Here is a 22,505-nt window from a genome sequence, read left to right on the forward strand (position 1 = left end):
TAGCTAATTTGGGGCTCATTAACCCCGTGTGTTTGGGGAAAACGAGTGCCTGTCATGCATTATTCTGCTTTTATCAACACTGAACTTCATCTGCGGTTCTCAGTAGCTCTTTCTGCAGTACTTTGCAGCCAGCATAAAGCATTGCTGTCATAAGTAATCTTGCATAATCTGTAAACTTTTGCCCCTCTTACAGTTTGTCCTGTGGTATCTTATTGGTAACATTCCTCTAGCACAGAAAAAAAAAATCAATTTTCACCAGTATTGCTTTTTAAAATCGGTTTGTTACTAAAGAGGACCTTTTTCTGATCCCATTATATCCTAATTTCTTTGAGACTAGTTCTCAAAGAACTGGGAATTCTTCCACCCACAGTAGCCATATCCATTTCATATCTGTACCTTGCTTTGGTTCCTTGTTTCAACATCATCCTTACTGAAAGCAGAGGTCAAATACAAATCTAGTTTTGGAGATATATATATAATATTTTTGAAGGCCTTAACATGCATGCGTCTTTATCAGCTTTAAACTTAGTTTTATTCTTGTTTTTTTAAAAAAAATCTCAGTGTGACTTCTGGCAGGTTTTGCTCTGTAGTCTAGTCAGTAGATTCTAAGAGGCATTCAGGAAACCACAATGGGAGAAAAAGTGACTCTCGTATAGAAATGGCAACACCTTCCTTCACAGTCAACTCTGAGAAAGCCTTCCGTATAGTTCTCTATTTAGAGTTCTTCCCTACTGGATAGGACATAAACAAATCTTGCAATGGCTTGTGACTATCACAGATCTCTGCAAAATTGTTGAAGCACATAGCAATGCTATACAACAACTTGATGAGAAATAAGATGTGACTGTTGAAAGGATGTGGTGAGAAGGAACATGCAACTGTTTTGATGCTGTGTAGATTTGTAGGCTGGTAAGATATTACCAGTAAGGGTCTATGAGAATTATACAGTTTTAGTATAGGATTGCAATTATGCTATATCATGTATTGATTCTCTTTGAGGCTATTGTATAAATAGTCTTGGGACTAAAGAATAAGTGCTAGGGATGCTAGCACTAGGTGGGTGCTGGAATATTGGGGAGAGAGGAGAGCTGTGTAGCCATTGCTGTGAGGAATGTGTCATGTAAGTTTTGCAGCTGCAGTGATATTTGTTAACTTTCTGTTTCTGTATTCCCTTTCAGCCGCGTTATCCTGCCTGTGTCTGTGGAGGAGGTAAGTCCTTTTCTTGTTGCTTGCTTTCTTTAGGACTGTAAATAAACTTGTGATCAAAGCAGTTTGTATGAACAAAAACTGGGAAATGCAAGAGAAGGATATAGCTGTCTTCAGGATCCCTGTGTGCTGTTACTCATTCACCATCATTTTGACCACATAATTGAATTTCTTTAAGCCTGAGGGTACTGATACTCTCTCCTATAAAGTTCTTTCAGATGTGTTGATTACAAATCTTGACTTGTCAGGCTGTTCTAAAGTGCAATTTCCTTTTGATCAATACTATTGTTCTCTTTTCTTTTTTTTAACATGAAGAGGAAGCTTTAGTACAAATTTAAATTACCCTTTAAACTGTGTTTTGCTGGAACTCTTTTGTTTTAAACTCTTAGACAAAGAGCAGCGATTTCTTCTGATTTGTGAGGCTGGTGTGGCAAAAGAAAGATTGTGTATATCTTCCTTAGGACTCTTTAGACCGGTCTTCTCCAGCTTTTGCAGAAAGAAAACTTTCTTTTTGTTTAGGTAAAGCTCTAATTGAGAGAAGAAATGTAGTTTATAATGGAGACGGTCATTTTGATCACCAAACTGGCCATGGAATAGCTGTGCAAAGTCTGTGGCTGATTCCCTGCTGTTTTCTCCGGGAGTTGCAGCTTATCTTTCCTTCCTCCCTTCCGCACTGAACAGCGCTCTTGCAGAGAATCTGACCATATAAATGTTTTCAAGTTTTTAATGTTCATACTAGCAAGGTAGATGAGAAATTGAACTGACTGAGTCTATAGCATTTCTGTAGTAGATTCCTTCTTCTGGATGTATTTTTTTTTTTTTTCCCTGGCCATGGAATAGCTGTGCAAAGTCTGTGGTGATTCCCTGCTGTTTTCTCCGGGAGTTGCAGCTTATCTTTCCTTCCTCCCTTCCGCACTGAACAGCGCTCTTGCAGAGAATCTGACCATATAAATGTTTTCAAGTTTTTAATGTTCATACTAGCAAGGTAGATGAGAAATTGAACTGACTGAGTCTATAGCATTTCTGTAGTAGATTCCCTTCTTCTGTGTATTTTTTTTTTTTTTCTTCCTTGTGATCCTTGGCTGTAAGCCTTCGGTTTGTGAGCTCTGATCAAGGGCGTGTTCTAACTCTTAGGGAAAGCTGCGATAACAGCACTCTTGTTCATTTTTCTTTCTCCTGAATATAGCAGCTACTGTGGCAGAGACAGTGGTGAGCTGGACCATGGCAGCACTGTTTTAAGCATATCCCTTTTATAACTCCCTACTCCTTTGACAGGACACAGTTTAGAACTTGGTATAGTGTGTATTCCTGCGGCCATGAGACTGGCTAGTAAAAGAAAAGCAATGTCTAAGCTGAGTTCCTTGTTCCTGTGCATCATTCTGCTGTGACAGGCATCGCATGCTGATGGAAAGCCGAGACCTCTGATCAGAGAGTGGTTTTTAGGTCTATGTACTATGTTAATGAGACTGTTAATGCCAAAAGTCTCTCTGTTGCTTACTCCTTACCTGTAGATTATATGCTTTCTGCGTGAATCTGTTTCAAGCAGTTTTAACAGAAGTCCGACTAAAGTATTAGAGTAGGTATGCTTGGATCTTTTATTGTGCCTGAGTGCTACTTGTGTGGGGAATTCCTTGACAAAGAAAGGACTAACATGATAAGCTTTAGCAAGTAAGCAAAGGATGCAAACTTGCAAGTTAGAGAAAGTTATGGATAAATGGTTAGGTACTCCAGAGCTCAATAAACAGAAGACCTTAGTGTGAACAGCAGGAGCCCTGCCTCGTAGTGATATGCCTCATAGGTATCAAGCTGTGTAAAGAGAAAGTCAAAGCATCAGTATACAGATTGTTTCTTTGAGGGGGTTAGACTGGATGGAACCCAGCACAGGGTTTTTCTGAGTTCTCTGATACTAGGATTAACCTTCATCCAGTTAAAGCGAATCCCTCGCTATGGTCTTTTCCCTCCCTGGCTGGCTGTTCAGTGCCAGGCATGTCTGAGCCTTGCATGTAGGCTGCCTGTGTGGAAAACTGAGGTTTTGGGCGGTATGTAAATCTGTCGATCTCTAGCAACCTCCTTGTCTGAGGATGCCCTGGGGTCATCTGTTTAAGAAGGTGTATTCCTCTCCTCTGGATCGGAGGAGTTCCAGAGAGTTGAGTAACCTAATGAAAAGTCTATAAAGTGAAGAGCAAATAAACATTAGAAGAGAAGGAACAAAAATACTAGAGAGAACACCTTAATGTGCTTGGATTGTGGATAGACCGCCAACTTGACCAAACTTAATTTCTCCTCAAACTTGCATATTGTCACCATGTCCCCTGAATTATGCCCCTTTTCAAGGTCTGGTGGTTCTCATGTGATAGGCCAGATTTCAGGAAACAGTTCCCGAAGTGGAAAGAGTTCTTAAGTTCGCTTAGCTTTGCATATGTATTTATGTGATATGGTAGTTTTAAAGGCATGCTTAAGAAGAAAGGTTATTTCCAGTATTGACTCAAAGGATGACTACTGCTTTAAGTTTGTTTATTGCTTCATCCCCCTTCCTGTGTGGAAAGATGCTGACACATCTGTGCATCACTTAGTCACTACACTGCTGTCTGTACTACAAAACAGCTGTTACAACTTCATTGCTTTCAAGGATTTCCATGTGCACAAAACTCTTAAATAGGGCTCTGGAGACTTCTTGTGGCTCTTGACCACGTAGCTGCTCATTAAGCATCTCTGGCTAGCAAAAGGACTTCTGATTTCACTTTAATATGAGGAATTTTTGCTCTAAAGACTTGAGAGTTCACGCCTTCAGCATGTAAATTGCTGCCAAAAGTCTGATGCTAATGCGTAAGATGGAGAATGAAATTAATTGTGACTTTGAGGCATTGTAGTAGGGCTGAGGGAGTCTTCTGTGTCATTCTGTGTTATGCCAGGGATTGTGTGTTCAGTCCTCTCAGCCCTAGCAAATGGAGCTTAACCAATAGTAAGGAATTCAAGAGAAAACCAGTGATCAGGAAGGCGTTGTGGAGATGTGACTTGATGAATACAAGGGATCAACGCTGAATAGTTAGCCAAGTAACTGCTAAGATGGGAACAAAACGGTGGAGGAGAAGCCCTGGTGATGACTAAAACTTGAAGGCTGGGATGTAGGAGTTAGACTGTAGCAGACTGTCTTCTACTAGGAAACTCTGCCAAAATGTGGTCCTGCTCAAGTGCAGGCTGCAAGCTGTACTCCTGTGTTGTTTTATACATTGTCGCACTGCAGGGAGCAAAAAGAAAAAAACCTTGTTGTATCTTGGGTGCTAACCTTTACTCATACTGTGACCAACATCACATTGCACAGTGCCAACTTTGAGAGCGCGGACTTGAGCGGCTGTGTGGGTGTCTTGCCAGCTGCCACTTTGAAATGCTGGTATGGGTTAGAGCTGTGTGTACACATTCTGTGCTGCCTCTTTGTTCCTCTCACATGGGAAGGAGCTTGCCAAACACAAAGGACTCTTATTTATTAATTGTGTTAAAAGCTGCTTTCAGGAGAATAACTGTTCTTGAAGATGGCTACACTGAGATCAGGCCTTCTGAAAGAAGTTTGGTGTAATGAAGATATGCTGTCAGCTGTATAAGAGGTGTTGTGGCACAGATCAAGAGGAATAACTTCCTGCAGAAGAGAAGGAGGTTTTTGGGAGCTCTCAGGTCTGCAAGGATGGGTCTGCCTGACACTTTGGACTTCACGGAGCCAGAATCTGTTTTTCTGTTAACTTTTGCAGGCAGATGCTGTGGGTTTTGTTCATTGGGACAGTTTTATTTGGGCCTTTTCCTCTTTTATCAATGCGATTAAAGGATCAGAAATAACAGGGAAGATTAAATGGTGAAGATGCCAAACCAAAGGGCTTATCTTCTTAGTGTCTGAACTTTGACCCACGTATTTAAAAGGGAGAAGGAATGAATGAGAGAGTGTTACTAAGAGGAATTAGTTTGTGCCCCTGGAGACCTGTCCTGAGACTTGCTGCAAAGCAGTCAAAGCCATTCAGTCCTCCCCTCTAATGCTGTAGTTGCCAAACTCATGATAAGTTCTCTTCTCTGTGAGTGTACATGTGGTTCTTACTCTACTAAATCAACTTGCTTGTAAGATTTCACAACTGTCGTGTTTTGCTCTTCTGGAGGGAGGTGAGTATTCTGTTTTGTATGGGTCCTCTGTAGGGAGTCATAAGGAAAGCAATGTAGTGTATGAAATGTCAGAAGGCAGGGAGTTGTATTGCAGCCCCAAATCCAGGCTGAAATGCAATCTGCTGGTGACAGTGCAGGAACTGTCCAGCCAAGTGAGGGGTGGTTGTGTAACCTGGGCCAGTACCTTCTGGAGAAAACCAGCAGAGCTGTTGCTCTTAGCTCAAAAGTGGTCTGTAGATTGCTTTTCTTAAAGATTACTTTTACTGGATGGCCGTTTGGTTTGTTTTGTGCAGGGGTAGTCTAACAGGTAGTCAGGCTTACTTAATATGCCTATGTGTTGAACTTGAGACTGTATAGTGCACTTACTTAAATCCCTCTGGTATGCTTTTTGCCCTGCCCCAGATTAACTGAGGCCAGGACATCTAGCCTTATTACTTTGGCTTATCATCTGCTACTCTTCCAATAGGAATAAATGTTTTCTTGGTCTGTGTTAGCACCAGATGGTACAAAACACCACAGAGCTTGGGTACTGTTTTTACTTTGGATGCTCTGACAACAAAATTTAACCACTGTAGAAATCTTCCTTCATTGTTGAAGATGTACCAGCCCAGTGAAGTATTCCTGGGTTGTCAGCTCTGAGCAGTATTCCGCTTTTCCAGCCTGGGTTTCAGTGTAGGGAGTGGTAAGTGCTATTCCCGATTCTGATGCGCAGCCCAATGCTGGGGAAAAGGAAGAAGGCCTAAACAGTGTTCCATTGCTTTGTAGTTATGTTTTGGAGTTTTTTGGGGGTTTTGGTGTTGGGTTTTTTTAATCGTTGCACTTCTGATGCCTAATGCTTTGTGGATTACCCTTTCAGACTGCCTCTCTGTACTGCCTTTGGCAACAGTTGCTGTTTTGCTCACTTTCAGTTCTGAAGACTTAACTCTGTTAGGTTTGAACACTTCCTTTTGACTTAGTGCTTTAGCTTCTTTGTCCTCAAACCTTGTCTGCTCATCTAACTTCACCTCAAAGAGCCCTGTGTGAATTTTCTTCATTTGATCATATTTCTTTTGAGCTCTGCATCCCCTTTTTTAGCTACCAGAGGCAAGAGTATATTAGCATTACATCTTCTGCAGAGAAGAATGTTCTGTTTTGCTCATATTCTTGATTTTTCCTCTGCTCTTCCCTGTGTAACATTTGGGCATGCTTCTTATGAAAGAGATTGTATAGTATGAAGTAGTTTGAGTGATTCCTGGGAAATAATGCTGCCATTTTGTCAAAAAACTTCATGTGAAGTTCTTTGGGATTCTTCTGGATAAAGTACTGTATGCTTATTAATTTAGGACTGGCAGTGCGTTATTCTCCATTTGACCTGAACAAGTGGGACACCTGTGTGCCAAAAAGATTGAAAAACAATGGATTTTGCATTCTCCTGCATTTTCTTTAAATGTTGTCCTGACGCTCCTTTGGAGCGTCAACGTAAATCTGTTTTACTTTCTCCTCAATTTGTGTTGGTTTGGAGCTTGAGATTTAAGGGTTAAAGGTAACTATCCTGTTGGCAGTGCTTTCCTCCTAACTACCACTCAAGCTTTCTGTATCAAAATGAAATTAAGTGAGCTGCTTATCTGGACACGCAAGTGGATGTCCTTTTCTCTGCCTTCTCCCTAGATAATGAATTTATCCTTGGCTTCTTCTGGTAAAGTTATTACTTCTGCTAAATTATAGCTATCACAATAATGTGTCTTTAACTTCTTTAGTATCAAGTGGGACAGCTGTATTCTGTGGCAGAAGCCAGTAAAAATGAAACTGGTGGAGGTGAAGGAGTGGAGGTCCTGGTGAACGAACCCTATGAAAGAGATGGAGAGCGTGGGCAGTACACACACAAGATCTACCACTTACAGAGGTATGTGAAACATTTTATTCCCAGAGTTGGGCAAGAGGAACTGGAGGAAGATGCAATAGGCTTGCAGCATCTGTGTAAATCACAGATTATGTAAAGGCTGAAAGACATGGAGGTAAGACAGGAGTATAACAGCAGCTGGCACATGGTACAGCTGGAAGTGCGCATCACTGGTATACCTGTCCACCCCTGTAAAAGTGGCTGTTGTCCCAAGAAAATCTGGCTCTGAGCTTTTCAAAGCAAATATGATCCTGTTACCCAGTATTTTGATACTTGAATTTCGCTAAAGAGCAAAATGCCTCCTAGATTTCAACCTGTTTTCAGCCTCCTTTTTTTTTCCTTCTTTTTTTCTTTCCTTTCGTTATGTAAAGAAGGTTTAGATTAACCTGTCCAATTCAGCAGTCTCTGGAAATCGTCGTACTAGGGGTGAGGAGAACCCCACCAATTCCACCAATGTGCACATGTGCGAGACTCTAGCGTTTGCATTTCAGGTGATACTCTGCCTGTCTCAGAGTGTCTGGGCCATAGCTCTCATTACATGTAGTTCTTATCAATGCCTGCCTTCCTATTTCCAAATTCTGCAGCAAAGTGCCAACATTTGTGAGAATGCTGGCCCCTGAAGGAGCTCTGAATATACATGAAAAAGCATGGAATGCCTATCCCTACTGCAGAACTGGTAAGTGCATGGAGAAGGACTGTGGCTTGCTGGCTTTTTGGTTTCTTGGGGGCGAGGGGAAGGGTAGGAGGGGGTAATGAATGAGGCAACCAGTGGGGAAGCTGTTTCAGCTCTTACCTTAGACTTCTGTTCTCTAAGCCCTTTCTGTGGTCAGGAAAAGCAAAATATAGTGCTGTGGAGTTAAAAGAAATGCCCTTGTCTGATGTGCTGCTAATGAATGACGGTGGAAAAGAACAGACCAAGAAACGGATGTTAGCCCTACTAAAGGAACAGATGCGTAACATTAGTGAAATGAATGTATGAGGGATGATTTTATGTACTCAAGCGCAGCATAGCTTGGTGGGGAAAAAAATGGAAGATGCAAGAGGGGAACAGGGAGGATCTTGGTTGCCTCTTGCTTAGTGCAGTTTGATGGGAGCAGCAGTGTTACGCGATTGATACTTGCTCAACTGCAGTATCCGAGGTTAGTGAAGGCTGAACAGGTAATGCTACAGTTGCTTCTGGGCTGGGGCCTTGACACAGATACCCAAATCTCATCCAACAAGTGTAAAGTGAATCAATCCATCTGTAAAGTCTGGGGTGAGGCTCTGGAAGCTGCGCAAAGTGGTGAAATAATGTCAAACTAATTTTCTACAGGAGTGTTTATTATCTTATTTACTCACTGAAGTTATCAGCCACAATGTTTAACCACTACTGTTTTTCTGGTCTTTGTTGCTGTAGGAACTGTGAATTTGACTTTGCCTCCAAACTTACGTAGTATTTTTGGCTGTCTTTTATGCTGTTTGTATCTTTGAAGGATACATTTTCTGCTATTTGGTAGTGGTACAGTTGCTATGGGAACTGTAAACTTAAATATTCCAACTGTTCTTGAAACTCAATATAGAAAAATGTATTTTTCAACAATTAAGAGAGTTTTAAATGAAGCGTTTTAAAAGAGGAAAAAGCTTTGCAGTGGGGGAGGATAATGTTACTTCAGAACATGAAATTACATGCAGCATTCTAGTGGAATTGATACTTCAAATACAAAATTCAGATAATGTCATCATCAACTGCAGAATAAGTTTTTAATGTGTCACATAATTCAAGATGCTGAAACTAAGTTATTTACATCCTATCTTTCTCATTTTCATGCAGTTTTCTTGCTGCATATTAATTAAATTAGCTAGTAAATGTCTAATTTATTTCCATGTTAAGTACACTGAACTGGTTTAAACGCAAACAGTTCTTTCATTAATTCTTCAAATTGTGGAAACAGATCTGACTAAGTTGACTCCAGTAGGTTTTGTTAGACATAATGCATAGCTGTATCTTCCTTTTCCTCTTTTTCTTCTCCACCGATTTTCTGAAACAAAGGTATGGAGTTAGCTTGTTTTGTCACTCTTAGCTGCTTATCCTTCAGTTACACACTGCTAACATTCTACTGAAGTGGAAAAAATGTGATACTAAAATCAAGTAGAAGGCTTTCCAACACAGTCGAAATTTCAGATTTTGGTATGCTAGAAAGGATAACATGACAAAAAAAAAAAACCTCAACTGTAATAAACACCAATATAATATGAGATAGAAAGTGCTTTGTTGTGGGGGTTGGAGCAGAAGGCAGTTTTTATGCGGAGGCTGACAAATCTGTTTAGAGAATCTGCCAGCCTGACGTGAATCAAGAAAAGCTCAGAAAAGTTGCTGAAACCTTCACTTGCTAGTACTGGGCAGGAGGGAAGAACCCATGTATGTGGTGTAGGCTGCCTTGTGCATTATCGTTTTACTTTGGGACACGCTCGGACATTTTGGTCTTACGTGAGAAGACTTGGATGGCCCCATCTGAATCTTTGTGCAACATAAAATGCCATGCTGGCTTTCAGTCTTCTCGCTAGAGTTTGAAACTTAAGAGCCAGGGACAGTTCTTTAGTAAGAACTAAACCTGGCTTGACTGTGTAGGAGTTAGTGGTACTTCTGCCTGTGCCCTCCTGTTCCAAGGTGATATTAGTGTGCTGCTCTCTGGAGCACTGCTTACTTGCATTGTCAGCTATCACACAGAGCCTTTTAAGTTTGAATAAAGCAGTACTTTTAGTTAATTGTGCATCGTGGTATTTTTTTTTTAATTATACGAGATTATCCTGCTTACATTTCCCTATATCTCCTCTTGAAAAGCTCAATTATTACTTTAATAAGCATATTATATACCATTATCAGAGAAGTACTGAAGATTGAGAGAATTTAAATGCCTAGCTTAAAACTTCCTGCAATTCTGCACACTTGTTTGTGCTGTAATATGTTGGTTTTATGTACTTTGAATGGACGGCTTGCTTTGCTCCTTTGAGAGTATGAACTGTAAATGAGATTGTCGTTGTATGCATTTACAACTTCTACAGTAAAAATGAAGTGAGGATTGCCTAATAGTTATAACTGTGGGTTGGTGCCAAGGAGAACAGTGTTCTTGGTTCTTTTCTGCAGTCCGACTTAAATATTAATGTCGCTTAAATGTTTTTAGAAAAGCAATTTGATGTGTGTTCCACTCTTCTGGGTGTCAGCATGAAATGCCTGTGGCCAAATGTCAAGAAATTGAGAAGTTATAACTGCAGCTGAAATGTGTAGGAGTTGCTGCTGTAACGCCTCAAGTGCAGGCCGTAATTTGTAGCAAGCTGAGCATCTAAGTTTTAATGGACATTTCTAAAGGGATTAATTTGTTTGCTTTACAAATGAGGAGTCTTCCCCACAGAGAAGAAATTAGGAAGGTGAAGGAACCTATTTTAAGGCAGCTGCATAGTCATGGTGCATAGTCATGGAAAAGCAGTTTTGTCATGGGAAGGTGGGAAGGCTCTGGTTTATAATTACGACTGGTTTATTCAGTGTTTTGTGTGGACTAGCAGAAAAAAACTCCTTCTTGCAGAAATAATGAAATGTTCTTTGAGAAGAAATTCAGCCTTTTAAAAATTAGCCTCAGCTATTCTTGCTTGTTCTTTCCCTCCACCCCAATTTGTCACTCTAAATAATTAGCCTTCTGTAAAACGCTGTAAAAAGCAATTTTCAAACTGTTAGGGGTTTAAAGCAGTCCAAGGCCCAGCAGTAGGCAATTAAGGTAGCTGGATGTGCATGATAGGTGATAAGGGATGGTACTGTCTACAGGGTGTTGGGTTGGAAACTCACAAATTGTAATAGTACCTTTAAAACAAAATTGCTTCCTAGTAAAGTCCTCATGTTAAACTTCAGAACAAACCAGCAAAGTTCAACTCTAGCTTCAGACATCCTTATTCTTAGAGTAGAATTGCTAACGTACTCTGATGGCTCAGGTAGAACAGATGCTGACTGTTACAGGATCTTTAATTGCTTTTCTGTGTTGAATAATTGAGCCTTACTATCCAGGGAGTTTAGTTACCATGAGCAGTAGAGATGCAGAGGGTCTGGTTACTGCATGCAGGAGTGATGAGGTCTGCACTGGCCTGAAATCCAGCATGTGTTTGCTTCAGAACTATGGAGAGGTTTCTTATCTGCAAGCTGAGAAAGGATTGGTAAAATGCCGCCAGCTGAACATACTTATTCCATCTTCTGATCCAGCTGGCTGGAGTCCAGAGAGCAGAAGTGGCAGTACATAATTAATTGTTGCACCTCTGGGTTTCTCCAGGTCTGAGAATTTCCAGAGGAGAAGGGGGTGAAGTTAGCTGGTTTTTATCGACTTACAGGGTTTTTTCCTCAGTAGTATCAGCAGCCCCCGGGAAGCTGAAGTTGTCCCTGTTTTGCTAATAGGGGGAGGAGGGCGATGGTTGCTGTACATTCTTTTTCCACTAAAGTACTGTATCTCTTTCTTTTCATGTGTTGATTTCTTGGACCAGTTATTACAGTAAGTATTGCTTTTACTGATGATCTATGGAAACATGTGATGTCTGAAATGAAGTGTTCTGGGTATAAGAAGCTCTTTAGCCTGAACTAAAGGCACTTTAGCTTTTGTCATTGGAAGATCACGTAGATTAAACCCCCTTAACAACTGTGGCATATCCACAAACGCTTTGTAACTAGGGACAGAGACCTTTCTTTACTGCAGCAATGCTCAGCTTTACACATGGGAATGTGCCATTGCCTAGGTAAACTGATTAAAAGAACGTTAGCTCATACCATTATGCCCCTTTGAGTAATCTGTCTTCTGAATTTGATATTTCCTTTTTACATGCTGAGTGTTTCACTGGCTTGTGCTTTTGTTTCTACTCCCTTGAGGGAGGATAGGGTTACCTTTGGAAGTCCTTTTCTACTCACAGTAATAATGAGAAATGGAAAGTTTTTTGCTTACTTGGCAGAACTGTGCTTCTTGTCCCTTCCCTTTCCAGTGTCAAAAGCTCTCAACACATCAGTTTAATATTGTTATTCATTTCAAGAGTTGCCTCCAAATATGTACTCAGTGCTAGATCAATAATCTCTTTGAAAAGACAATTTCTGCCTAGTTATGTTACCTCTTCTAAACTCTAAATAGAGTGGCAGATATTGTCCTTTAAAAAAAAAGCTATTTATAAACTCCAAATGTTTCACTAAAACAATGGAACTTATGTTTTTTCAGTGAACAGCTTGTGGTTTATTTGATCTTATGTATTTAGTGATCAAACAATTTTTCTAAAAGCAATGATGTGTTTACAGGTAATTCTGAAGTTCCCTAAGTCAAACCCCAGTCAAGTTATAATTCTTTGAGTTGCCTTTCTACCGCTTATCTAGCTAATAAGAAGACAAGGTATATATCCAAAGAATAACAAGAAGCTTTATTTTGATGACAGAATGAGTATATGAAGGATGACTTCCTGATCAAAATTGAAACCTGGCATAAATCAGATCTTGGAACACAAGAGAATGTAAGTACTTGTGTCGTGTGTTTTATTCATCTCTTTAATGTCACAATGCTGCTTTCCATGCTAGATTGGAGAATCGCTGTGTGGAACTGTCTATTTGCTGCGTTCCTGGATTTGAAATGCTTATCGCACTAGCAAGGCAGAGACTCCCTCCCATTGGCTTCTCATATATGCTGAATAAAACTGTCCCCAAAACACTTGTTCTGTGTGAGCACCTTTGCTTCTTTAGAAGATCTCGTATTGTGCGTTTACCATGGTGTACTCTCTGTACATGGAAGGGCAACACTGGGTGTCCAATCTCCATCTGTTTTTTTTTTTACAGTCTTAGAATGGGAGTGTTCTGTAGTTGAATCAGTTACGTTAGTCTTGTACTTTCACTGCAGGTTCATAAACTGGAGCCAGATGTATGGAAGAATGTAGAAGCTATTTATATAGACATTGCTGATCGGAGTCAAGTGCTTCCCAAGGTATGGTAGGTGGGTAAGAGCTCCCTGGTGTGGGAGGCCTTGTGCTAAAAGAGGGATAGTGTACAAACAGTGTTCCCAGGGATGGTTGGTCACAGGTAACAGGACAAATGAGAGGATGGAAAGAGGAGGAAAGTGTTCCTTAAAAGTGTTTAAGCAAGCTAGAGGAAGAGCTCTTTTAAAAGCTATGTCAATACTGTCTGTCAGATGTGTTACTTAGCCTTACAGTGCGTGTAACAGTGTATATATGTAGTTCTACAGCACTGCAGCTGATTATAATGCTTGAATAACAAGAAATGGCACTGCCCTTTCCATACACGATCTTTTTTAAGCTGCCTCCTTTTGAAACTGACCCATGGCTTCACAAGTGTATCTTGAAATCATGTAGCTAATGCTTTGTTCTAAGAATCACTACAGTTACTTAAGAAACTAAGGGATGTTTCTGTACTGTACTGGGAAAAAAACCCAACTATATAAAAATGGAACGTTGTTTGAGTTTCCCCACTTAGCCATATTTGAATGGTATCAGAAATACTAATTTACCTGTTCTCAAATTTGGCCTTGGGTATTAAACCAGAACTAGTATTATTTTAGCTTTTCTTTCCAATAAAGATGAATTGGTAGAACATGAGTAGCATCTGATTCTGATAGGTTAGGCAGGTACTAAGCTGTATCTGCAAATACAAACTACTCTGAATTAAAAGCTGCCAGAGAGCAAGGAGAATTCACCTGGAGCAGAAGACTACTGAAGAAGATGCTACCAATTGATCACTTTAGGCACTAAACTGATGATGATTTGAGTTTGTTTTCATTTTAATTGTGTTGGGGGTAGGAGTAGAGTACACACCCCGGTCCTAATCCAACGTGCAGGAAGGGAATACTGCAAATCATTTACTGTGCAATAGGGGGCATAACTAATGCCTCTTTCTTTTTGGTGGTATTGCGAGTTTGACTGTACTTTTTTTTCTAGTGTGCAATATGTGAGCATCATACTGATACGGTGCTGTGAAAAATACTAGATACCGCAGCTCCAGAGAGCATAGCTATTTCCTGCAGCAGCAGTGTTTACCTCCCAAAGAATGAGTGGTTACAGGAAACCCGTCTTGAGGGTTTACAGATCTTCTGATAGTCTTATCCCAAAGGAGTCCTTACAAAGGTCATATCAGCTTGTTACCACTTCTTCATGTAGGTCTAGGACACAGCACAGGGGGGAGAAATATGTTTCCTTGAAGAGTGCCTGACCTAATGTTGAAGTCTGAAAACAGTAGCTCTTGAGAAGGCAGTTAGAGGTTAGTCTTTGCCCACTAGAAAAATAAATCCTTTGTGACAGTGAGCAGCTGGGTAACAGTAGGATAACTTGTGTTTAACCTTGTGTGTCTATCCAATAGGATTACAAGGCAGAAGAAGATCCAGCAAAATTTAAATCTGTCAAGACTGGACGTGGACCTCTGGGTCCCAACTGGAAGGTGTGTATTGCGTGAGTTCCGGAACTGTATCAGCTTGCATGACTGAAGTATAGATATTGGGGCTTGGAGCCACAGACATATATGTAAAACATTGGATTCACTTCTGTAGAAGGAAACACAGAACTCAGCTGGTGATGTGTTCTGAAGTTAAAGGAAATGGAAGAGTTTGGTACAAATAGGTAGAATGAGTTCCAAGAAATTGCCAGAGCTGTCTGGTGTTCAGCCCAAGGCTTCACCCAAGAGAATTCAAAGATAAAATAGCTGAGTTATGAGCAGCAGTGTTTAACCTTTCACTTAAATCCTTGGAATCTGAAGACTCTAGAAGTGCAAATATGATACCAGCCTTTAAAAGGGGCCCTGAATGAGATCTGGGGAGCTACGGGTGTGCAAGTCTGATCTCTAGCAGGCAAACTTAGAAGCTGGGGTTGATATGATCCACTTGGGAAGAGTGGATATGGCTCCTGTAAAAGGAAGTAGGAATGTCCACCTTACAAACCTTCTGGAGCTTTCTTTAAGGCTTGATAATTATGTAGATGACTCAGATGATATAATCTATTTCCAAAATGTTTTAGATAGGGACTTTGTCAAAAGACTTTTAAGGAAACTAAGTAGCCATGGCATAACAGTGAAGATACTGAAAGACACAAATTTAATGGAAGAAAAAATGGAGAACAGAGGAGAGGAAGGAATGGTCCATTCTCAAAATGGAGGGAAGGCCACCTGTGGAGGAAACTAGGGTCTATTTTCATCATGGTCTTAAATACCCTGGAAAAGGGGTGAGCAAAGATGTGACAAAACTTGTCGATGAAAGATAGGCAAGGTGTAAGGATGCAAGATGATTGTGAGGAATTGTGGAAAGACTTCATAATTATGACTGAAGGAGCTGCTTTCCTGGGGAACATTTGACCTGAGTCCTGATGTGAATGTCTTTCTGTCTTTGCAGAAGGAGCTGGGAAAACAGACAGATTGTCCATACATGTGCGCTTACAAACTGGTAACAGTCAAGTTCAAGTGGTGGGGTCTGCAGAATAAAGTTGAGAACTTTATACAGAAGGTAAGTGAGCTCTCTGATGGGGAGAGATGTGGAAATGAGGCATGTTTCATCTCCCATCTGCTTTAGCACCTCAGCTTCTTCTAATAGTGTATCCTGTCTGGAGATGTTAACTTGAAACCCAGTCATGTCACCTCAAGCAATACAGTCAAGGCCTCTGCCTCATATACTGCAATCAGTTAAAGTTGGATTTAATTTGCTGCTAATGCAAGGGCAGGGCTGGCTGATATTGTTTTGTGAATTGGCTGTTGAACCGTTTTAACTCTAATGTATGAAGGTAAACTGGCTGTTTTGCTTTGTTTAATAGATCAGCCTGAGAATTGCAGTCATTTGGTAGTTGATTTGTGAATGATGAGACAATGCGTGTATACTAGGGTTATTCTGGTCAAGGGGAAGACATGTTTTTGTGGGGAGATAGCTACAGCTTCAGTTATCTGATCTTAATCAGCTGAGGATCTTTCTGGCAAGTTCTAGAGCTCTAGTCATGTTTTCCTCTCCCAGTCTGCTGCTTGAAAAACCTGGATTAAAAAATAAGCAGATGGTGGGAAACTTCATTAACTTAAAACATGAGTAATTGGTATCCTGAAAAGAGCTTTGTCTGTGGCAGAGTTCATAACCCATGAACTGCAGCAGAATGCTAGACCTCGGAATCAGTAGGTGCAATTTTCCAGGCAATGCCATGTTCGTAAAATGCCTATGACTTTGGATCATGGAGACTTCTCCATGGTTAATATTGATAAACTACAGTGCTGCTTCTGCAAAAGCGGTTCTCTGGTGATATAATCTGAAGAGAACTCTAAGGGGGAATGACCATGCTGCTGCAGGATTTCAAATACCTGTAACAAAAGCCCTGAACAAAGCAGTGTCTTGAATCCCTTTCTGAGTGTCTCTTCAGCTACACATTTGCGTCAAAGTAGTTGAGCTGCTTTTGATGAGACCAAGTTATCAGATGTGAAACCATAATTGGTAAAACTGAAGTGTCCTTCCTTAATGAGAACTTTCCAAGAGGCATTGTATACCCCTGTCCAATACAATGATTTTTCTCTAGCTTATCTCCTATAAAATGGAAATAAATCGCTCCTAACTTGAAGTAGCTTGTGCACATTAGTTACCTCTGCTGAAAGGTTTTCAGCTGTGGAAAACAAGTTTAAGCTTTTTTTTAGGTCACCGCAAATGAAAAAAGCAAGATGGGTGCATGTCAACCCTTTACACTTGCTAACCTCCAGTTTTTAGCGAGTCAAGGATTATTTTTAAAATACTTTTATTCTGTTTCTCCTTTTTTCTGCACCTTCAGGCCAAGTATTGTGCTCTAAGTAAACCCAACCTGGAGCACTTAATTCAGTCAGAACAACACTGTCAAATCAAAGGAAATTACTAAAGCATTCACTAATTCTTTCAATGCACTGTGCAGGCTGCTGTCTAGGCGTGGGGAAAAAAATGCATTTCTCTGAGGATTCAAGGCTCTAGGTATTCTGTTAAAAGAATAAAAATTAGCTAGCTTCAGTTTCCAATTGTGGCAGCTATAACAAAAGGTGGGTGAGGGAGCTGGTTCTTCAGTGTACACATCTCTGAAAATTGTTATGATCCAGTTATATCCATATTAATTGCCCTATGCATAAGCTCGCTTGTGTGTTTTATTCCTCCTCCTTTTGCAGCAAGAAAAGCGTCTCTTCACAAACTTCCATCGGCAGCTCTTTTGCTGGCTTGATAAGTGGGTTGATCTGACTATGGAGGACATTCGTAGGATGGAGGAGGAGACCAAGAGACAGCTGGATGAGGTCAGTGGAAAAGCAGGGCAGGTGTGGGTTGCGTGAGAAACTCTTTCTATCCAGTACAGTAGAGAGAGGAAATACTGCTGCGTTGTCATAGCATGGTGTGTATTGTCCTGCTATTTAGGTCATGCTGCTTGTGGTTTGAATGATTGGCTATGACTCCGTTGTGCTGGCATCTCCTTCTAATCATTATGGACTTCTCCTTCTTTTTGTTGTTGAGCCAACAAATGTATTGAACCACAGGTAATGAGGGTATGAGCGGCAGTGATTCGTTTACCGCTTTAATATCTTCTGTTAGCTTTTACCCAAATCTGAATGGTCTTTTTTGTCCTCATTAGTTTCCAAAGACCAGTTCAGTAAAAGGATTTTTAGCTCTAAGTATTATAAGCAGGTAATGGGGGTATGTAACAGGGTTCTTACTATGAGAAACACGAACTTGGTAATAATGAGTACATTGTTCCATGATTTGTGTCCTGCGCTGCACCCTTCTCTTCCTTCATGCCTCAGGGTATTTCATTATAGTTTCATGTACACTCTGCCCTTTGGATAATGGTTCCAGATCTCTAGCAGACCTGCAGTTTAACCAAAAATGGTGCCTGCATGTGCATATTCACAAACACTGATTTGGGATGCTCAGATCTAATCAGTGTCTTACATAAAGGAGGTAGCTTAACGTGTTCCATGCTGATACATTTTAAGATAACATCATGTGAGAATCGGTACTTGAATAGGGTTTTCTCTTGCAGATGAGAGAAAAAGATCCAGTGAAAGGAATGACAGCTGCAGATGACTAACATGACTTCTTCCTTGTGCACTGTAGGTATCAAAAGAGTTTGACAAAACTCTGTATTGCTCTATATTTAGGGAAAAAAAAACATTTGGGTAAGAAACGATCCTGTTCATAGCTTCTGGCAGGCAAATCTGTGGTATTAATTGTTTTTATAGTGCACCTGTTTCACTGACAGGTTGACGAGTTAGTTTACTGTCTTGTTTCAGAACTATTCTAAAGAAATGTTGGAGTGAAAAGTGTAAGAAGAATGTGTTAGAACATTTTGTAGACTTTACTGCTATTCTTATTTCTGTAACGCATGCGTTACTTTCCATGACTTGCAGAGAAACTTTTGTCAGTCCCGAAAGAGTAAGTTGGACCTGCAAATACTTAGAATACGTTCAGAAATTTGAAAATTCCTTGCAAATATGCTTGGAATGTATTTCTTGCATTGTTTGTTAACAGTATTTACTAATGGGCCAAGGCCTGGAGCAACACTTGCGCATTGCAGCAGAAGCAGCAATGACAATTTTAAAGCTTTTGACTTGTTTTTCATCTATTTCACTATGAGTATGCTAACTTGGCAGGGGAGGGACTATCATACTGGAGAGCATACATGAATTTGCCTTTGTTGGCCAAGTCCCTAGGCTGTATTCTAGGCAGCATGCTGGATGATAACCTGTAAGCAGTGCTGAGAGTATTGAACCTTATTCTGTTAAGTTGTGTAATCATTTTGGGGTTTGGTTTTGGTGGGTTTCTCTTAGACACTGTACAAAAATGTGGTATAGTATTAGGGAAGTAAGAAGGCGAGGAGAAAGAAGTGATTGTCCATTTATGTAGAGAAGTTCAGTTACTAGCCACAGCTTTTCTAGGGCAGTAAACTGCCATCCTAGCTATCCTTGGAAAGAATGGGATGGGGCAGAACCACAGCCTTTCAAAGGACTGACTGTTTACCTCTGCTTGTCCTCTGTTATCTGCTGGTTCTTTAGTGGTAAGTGGGGAACACAAGGTGAGGGAGTGTCTGAAGGGGTGTCTTCCAATAGATGTATTTTAATTTTTTTAATGCAACTTAAACCTTTTTAGTTTCTTCTTCATTCGCATTTACTCTGGTTCTTAGAGAAACGGGTTGGTGATCTTCTCAATTGTATTGTAGCCTCTGGACTTGTTAGATTGTTTAAACTGCAATTTCTGTTTGTCATTTTTAGGCTATGTCTGCTCAGGATTAGCGCTGAAATGTAATGATGCAGTGGTGTATTGCCATTGTCTGCACTGGTGACAGTGTGTCTCACATTTGCTTTCTGAAGGTTCAGTTTAACACTTCTTTTGGCACACTGCTCTTCCAAAGTGGTTCTAAAATGTTTTCCTGTTGTCTCTTTATTTTAGTTTGCAAGACAGTCATCAGGAAGGCCCGGGGAATCCACACTCTTGACTGACGGACCATCTCTGGATCAAGCCTTTCTATATCCAATCGGCAGGCGATTTTAAATCTCCCATAGCTAATTCTAGATGCCCCTTAATATTGTGAGCAAATAGACCGTCTGGTACTAAGCACTCCAATGTTAGCACGTACATGAAGGAGGTAGCTCCTTGGAGACGTGTGACTTAGAGATCGCTGTATTTACGACTCCTCCCTCCTTTTTTTTCATTGTGTTCAGACCAATTTCCATGTGGCCCTGTTTGATTTCCAAGTGACATTTTTAGCTAAAATAGTCTTGTGATGTGGTGACTTAGATCTTTTTTTTTTTTTCTTTCCCCCCCCCCTCCCCCAAGTGGGATAAACTGCCACCTTTGTTCCTGGCCAGCCCTTCACCATTCTTTGAATGTCTGTTTGGAGAGGGAAACTGTCAGTATTTTAGAGTGCAAAACTATTCCACAAAATGCTATGCTCTGACCCTTGCTCCCAGGGTAAGAAATTTTATGGCATGTAATCTGAATACATAATCAGGAGTAGCCAGATATAGTTCTTGGTCTGCGATGAATCGTGATATGTGGCTTCTGCACAGCATTACTTTGTTCTGTCTTAGCACACGTGAATTAAAGACTGCACAGAAGCTGCATTCAACGTCCCCATGCTAGGGCCTTCAGCACATAACTGTTGAGTTTCAATTTAGTGGTACGTGGTCCCTTCGGCCCATGTAGCTACGTTGTCCTTCAGCTGTGTGTGTCAGTCTTACAAAATCATTATGAAAAGTTGCTTGACGTATGTTGCAATTTCCTGGTTCTTTATTTACTAAGACTTCCCATAACTTACAAAGCTAAAATTATTTTGACTAATAATAATGTGATTCTCCCTGGACAAATTGGCATGTAGCAAAAGCTGGTGTACAAGTAAAGTCTTGGTATCTGATTACATCCAGGTGCCTGGGTCGGTGGTTCTGCTCAGCAATAATATTCTTCCCATTGCAAGACTGACTAAAATATCTCCTTTCAAGCTATAAAAAAGCAACTTACAAAGACCCACAGTTGTTTTCTAGTATATCTGTCAGTTACTATAAATCACAAAGGATACTGTTAAACAATGCAAAGAGCTCTGGTTATTTAATGAACTCAAATACTGTAACTATCCTTATGTTGATATCAGCTTTAGACAATCAAATAAGCAGAACAGAATCAAAGAAATGCTGCTTTATTAAATACATATGAGAAAAAAAAACAATTTCTTTGCTTATGCCTAAGGCCCAATGTTTGATTTTTCTTTTTTTTTCCCCCCCCCTAGTAGTAATCACTTTATTTTCCACTTCTGTATTTGGCGGCACTAACACGAAATACTGAATGCCAAACACAGTCATGGGCGTATCACCACTTTTGAGGAGTCTTTTTGGCGTTCTGTAACACATCCGACTCCTTCAGCCCTTCACATTCCCGCAAGCAGGAGATCCTGAAATGATCCCGTGCCCTGCCGAACAAGTATGTGCTGGGATCTGAACTGTGTTCAGCGTGAGGGAAGATGAGGCATGCTCTGGAGGGAGAGGATGGCGTTTGGTTTCTGGGGAGGGGGCAGTTTATCCCTTTATTTTTTAGTTTGTTATTTTGCCTTACTCATGTCTAAGTGCAATAAGCTCTGAATTGTACCAGTAACTCTGGCAGGCTCTTCTCAGTGACCTCAGACTGTTTTGCGGGGTGGGGGTGGGGTTTGAGGGATTTTTAGCAATCTTGCCAGGCAGAAGTAAAACAAATTTATTGTAAAATAGGTGATGAAACTAAATTTTAATCTGCGAGGCTATTGGGACCAGGATGTTTTGTGGCATCTTCTATAGCTGTTCAAGAAGTATTCCAGGAGTGTAGGCCCCACTTATAGTTCTTTCAGTTTAAAGTATTTTTAACTGAGAATTTATGCACTGACTTCCGTTCATGTTTGTCAGTTATGTTTTGAGGGATTCTTACACTTAAGGACAACCTGAGAATACACGTAGCACACTTGTTCTTTCAATTTGTGTTATCCAAGAGGCTTTCTATCCGATGACACTAATCGCTATGGAAGCAGATTGTAACATTCCACCATGCAATCCTTTTTTGATCCTCTGATTTCAGAGTAAGAGCTTTTACAGAAAGCTTTCCTGATTAGTGGAAAAACTGGGGGGGGGGGGAATGCAGGAACTCCAGCCTGAATACTTCCCCCCTCCCTGCCCCTTGCTTGCTTTCCTTCCAATTTAATCCAAAGTGAAAGCATCCCTCAGCCTTGGGATAGACAAATCCTGTAAAGACCTTTTGGTCTCGATCTTGGTTCCTGCTGGTGAGCATAGCGAAGATCACGCAGCGTTGCCGTGCTGTATCTTTCCTTGGCTTTGGCAAGAACCCCTCAACCTGCTGGTTCCCGGAGGGGTTATCGCTGGGCTGTTAGTCTGCTCTAGGGCGATGGTGACCCTCTCTCCGATCCACGCTGGGTGGGTTTTTGGGGGTCCAGAGGCAGGTACCTCGCCGCAGCCTGGGTCAGGCCGGTTTGCTGGCGGGGCCGCTTGCCTCCCCCCTTCCCCCCCCCCACGCTGCACCTTTCTGGGTTCATCCCCGCTGGGCCTCCCTGACACGTTCTGATGAGTTCATCGTGCTCTTTCCTTTGGCAACACACTCTTTGTAGAATGGGTTAGATTATCTCGTCGTTTCTTTCAATGTGAGTTTGTGCCTTTTTTGTCTCCTAATCTTCCAATACAGGCATATTGGAAACAAAATCTAATAAAATGTTAGACAGAGCTTTACGCCTCCGCCTCCTTTGTTTTGCGGGGTGCAGGGAGGGGTGGGGTTGCGGTGCATCCCCGGGG

The 22,505-nt window shown here is 41.0% G+C and overlaps 1 protein-coding gene across 1 annotated transcript; it reads left to right on the top strand.

Moving 5' to 3' along the window:
- The first annotated feature begins 855 nt into the window (after window positions 1–855).
- On the top strand, window positions 856–22,435 carry PITPNA (phosphatidylinositol transfer protein alpha). Its single transcript, XM_009287120.2, has 12 exons — window positions 856–860; window positions 1,179–1,209; window positions 7,086–7,231; window positions 7,813–7,904; window positions 11,729–11,736; window positions 12,656–12,730; window positions 13,111–13,194; window positions 14,580–14,657; window positions 15,601–15,711; window positions 17,364–17,486; window positions 18,227–18,296; window positions 19,633–22,435. The coding sequence occupies exons 1-11, from the start codon at window positions 856–858 to the stop codon at window positions 18,272–18,274; spliced, it is 801 nt and encodes a 266-aa protein (XP_009285395.2). The 3' UTR covers window positions 18,275–18,296; window positions 19,633–22,435.
- Window positions 22,436–22,505: the final 70 nt, after the last annotated feature.

Source organism: Aptenodytes forsteri, unplaced genomic scaffold (genome assembly GCF_000699145.1).
Source record: "Aptenodytes forsteri isolate BGI_AS27 unplaced genomic scaffold, ASM69914v1 Scaffold188, whole genome shotgun sequence".
NCBI lineage: Eukaryota > Metazoa > Chordata > Aves > Sphenisciformes > Spheniscidae > Aptenodytes > Aptenodytes forsteri.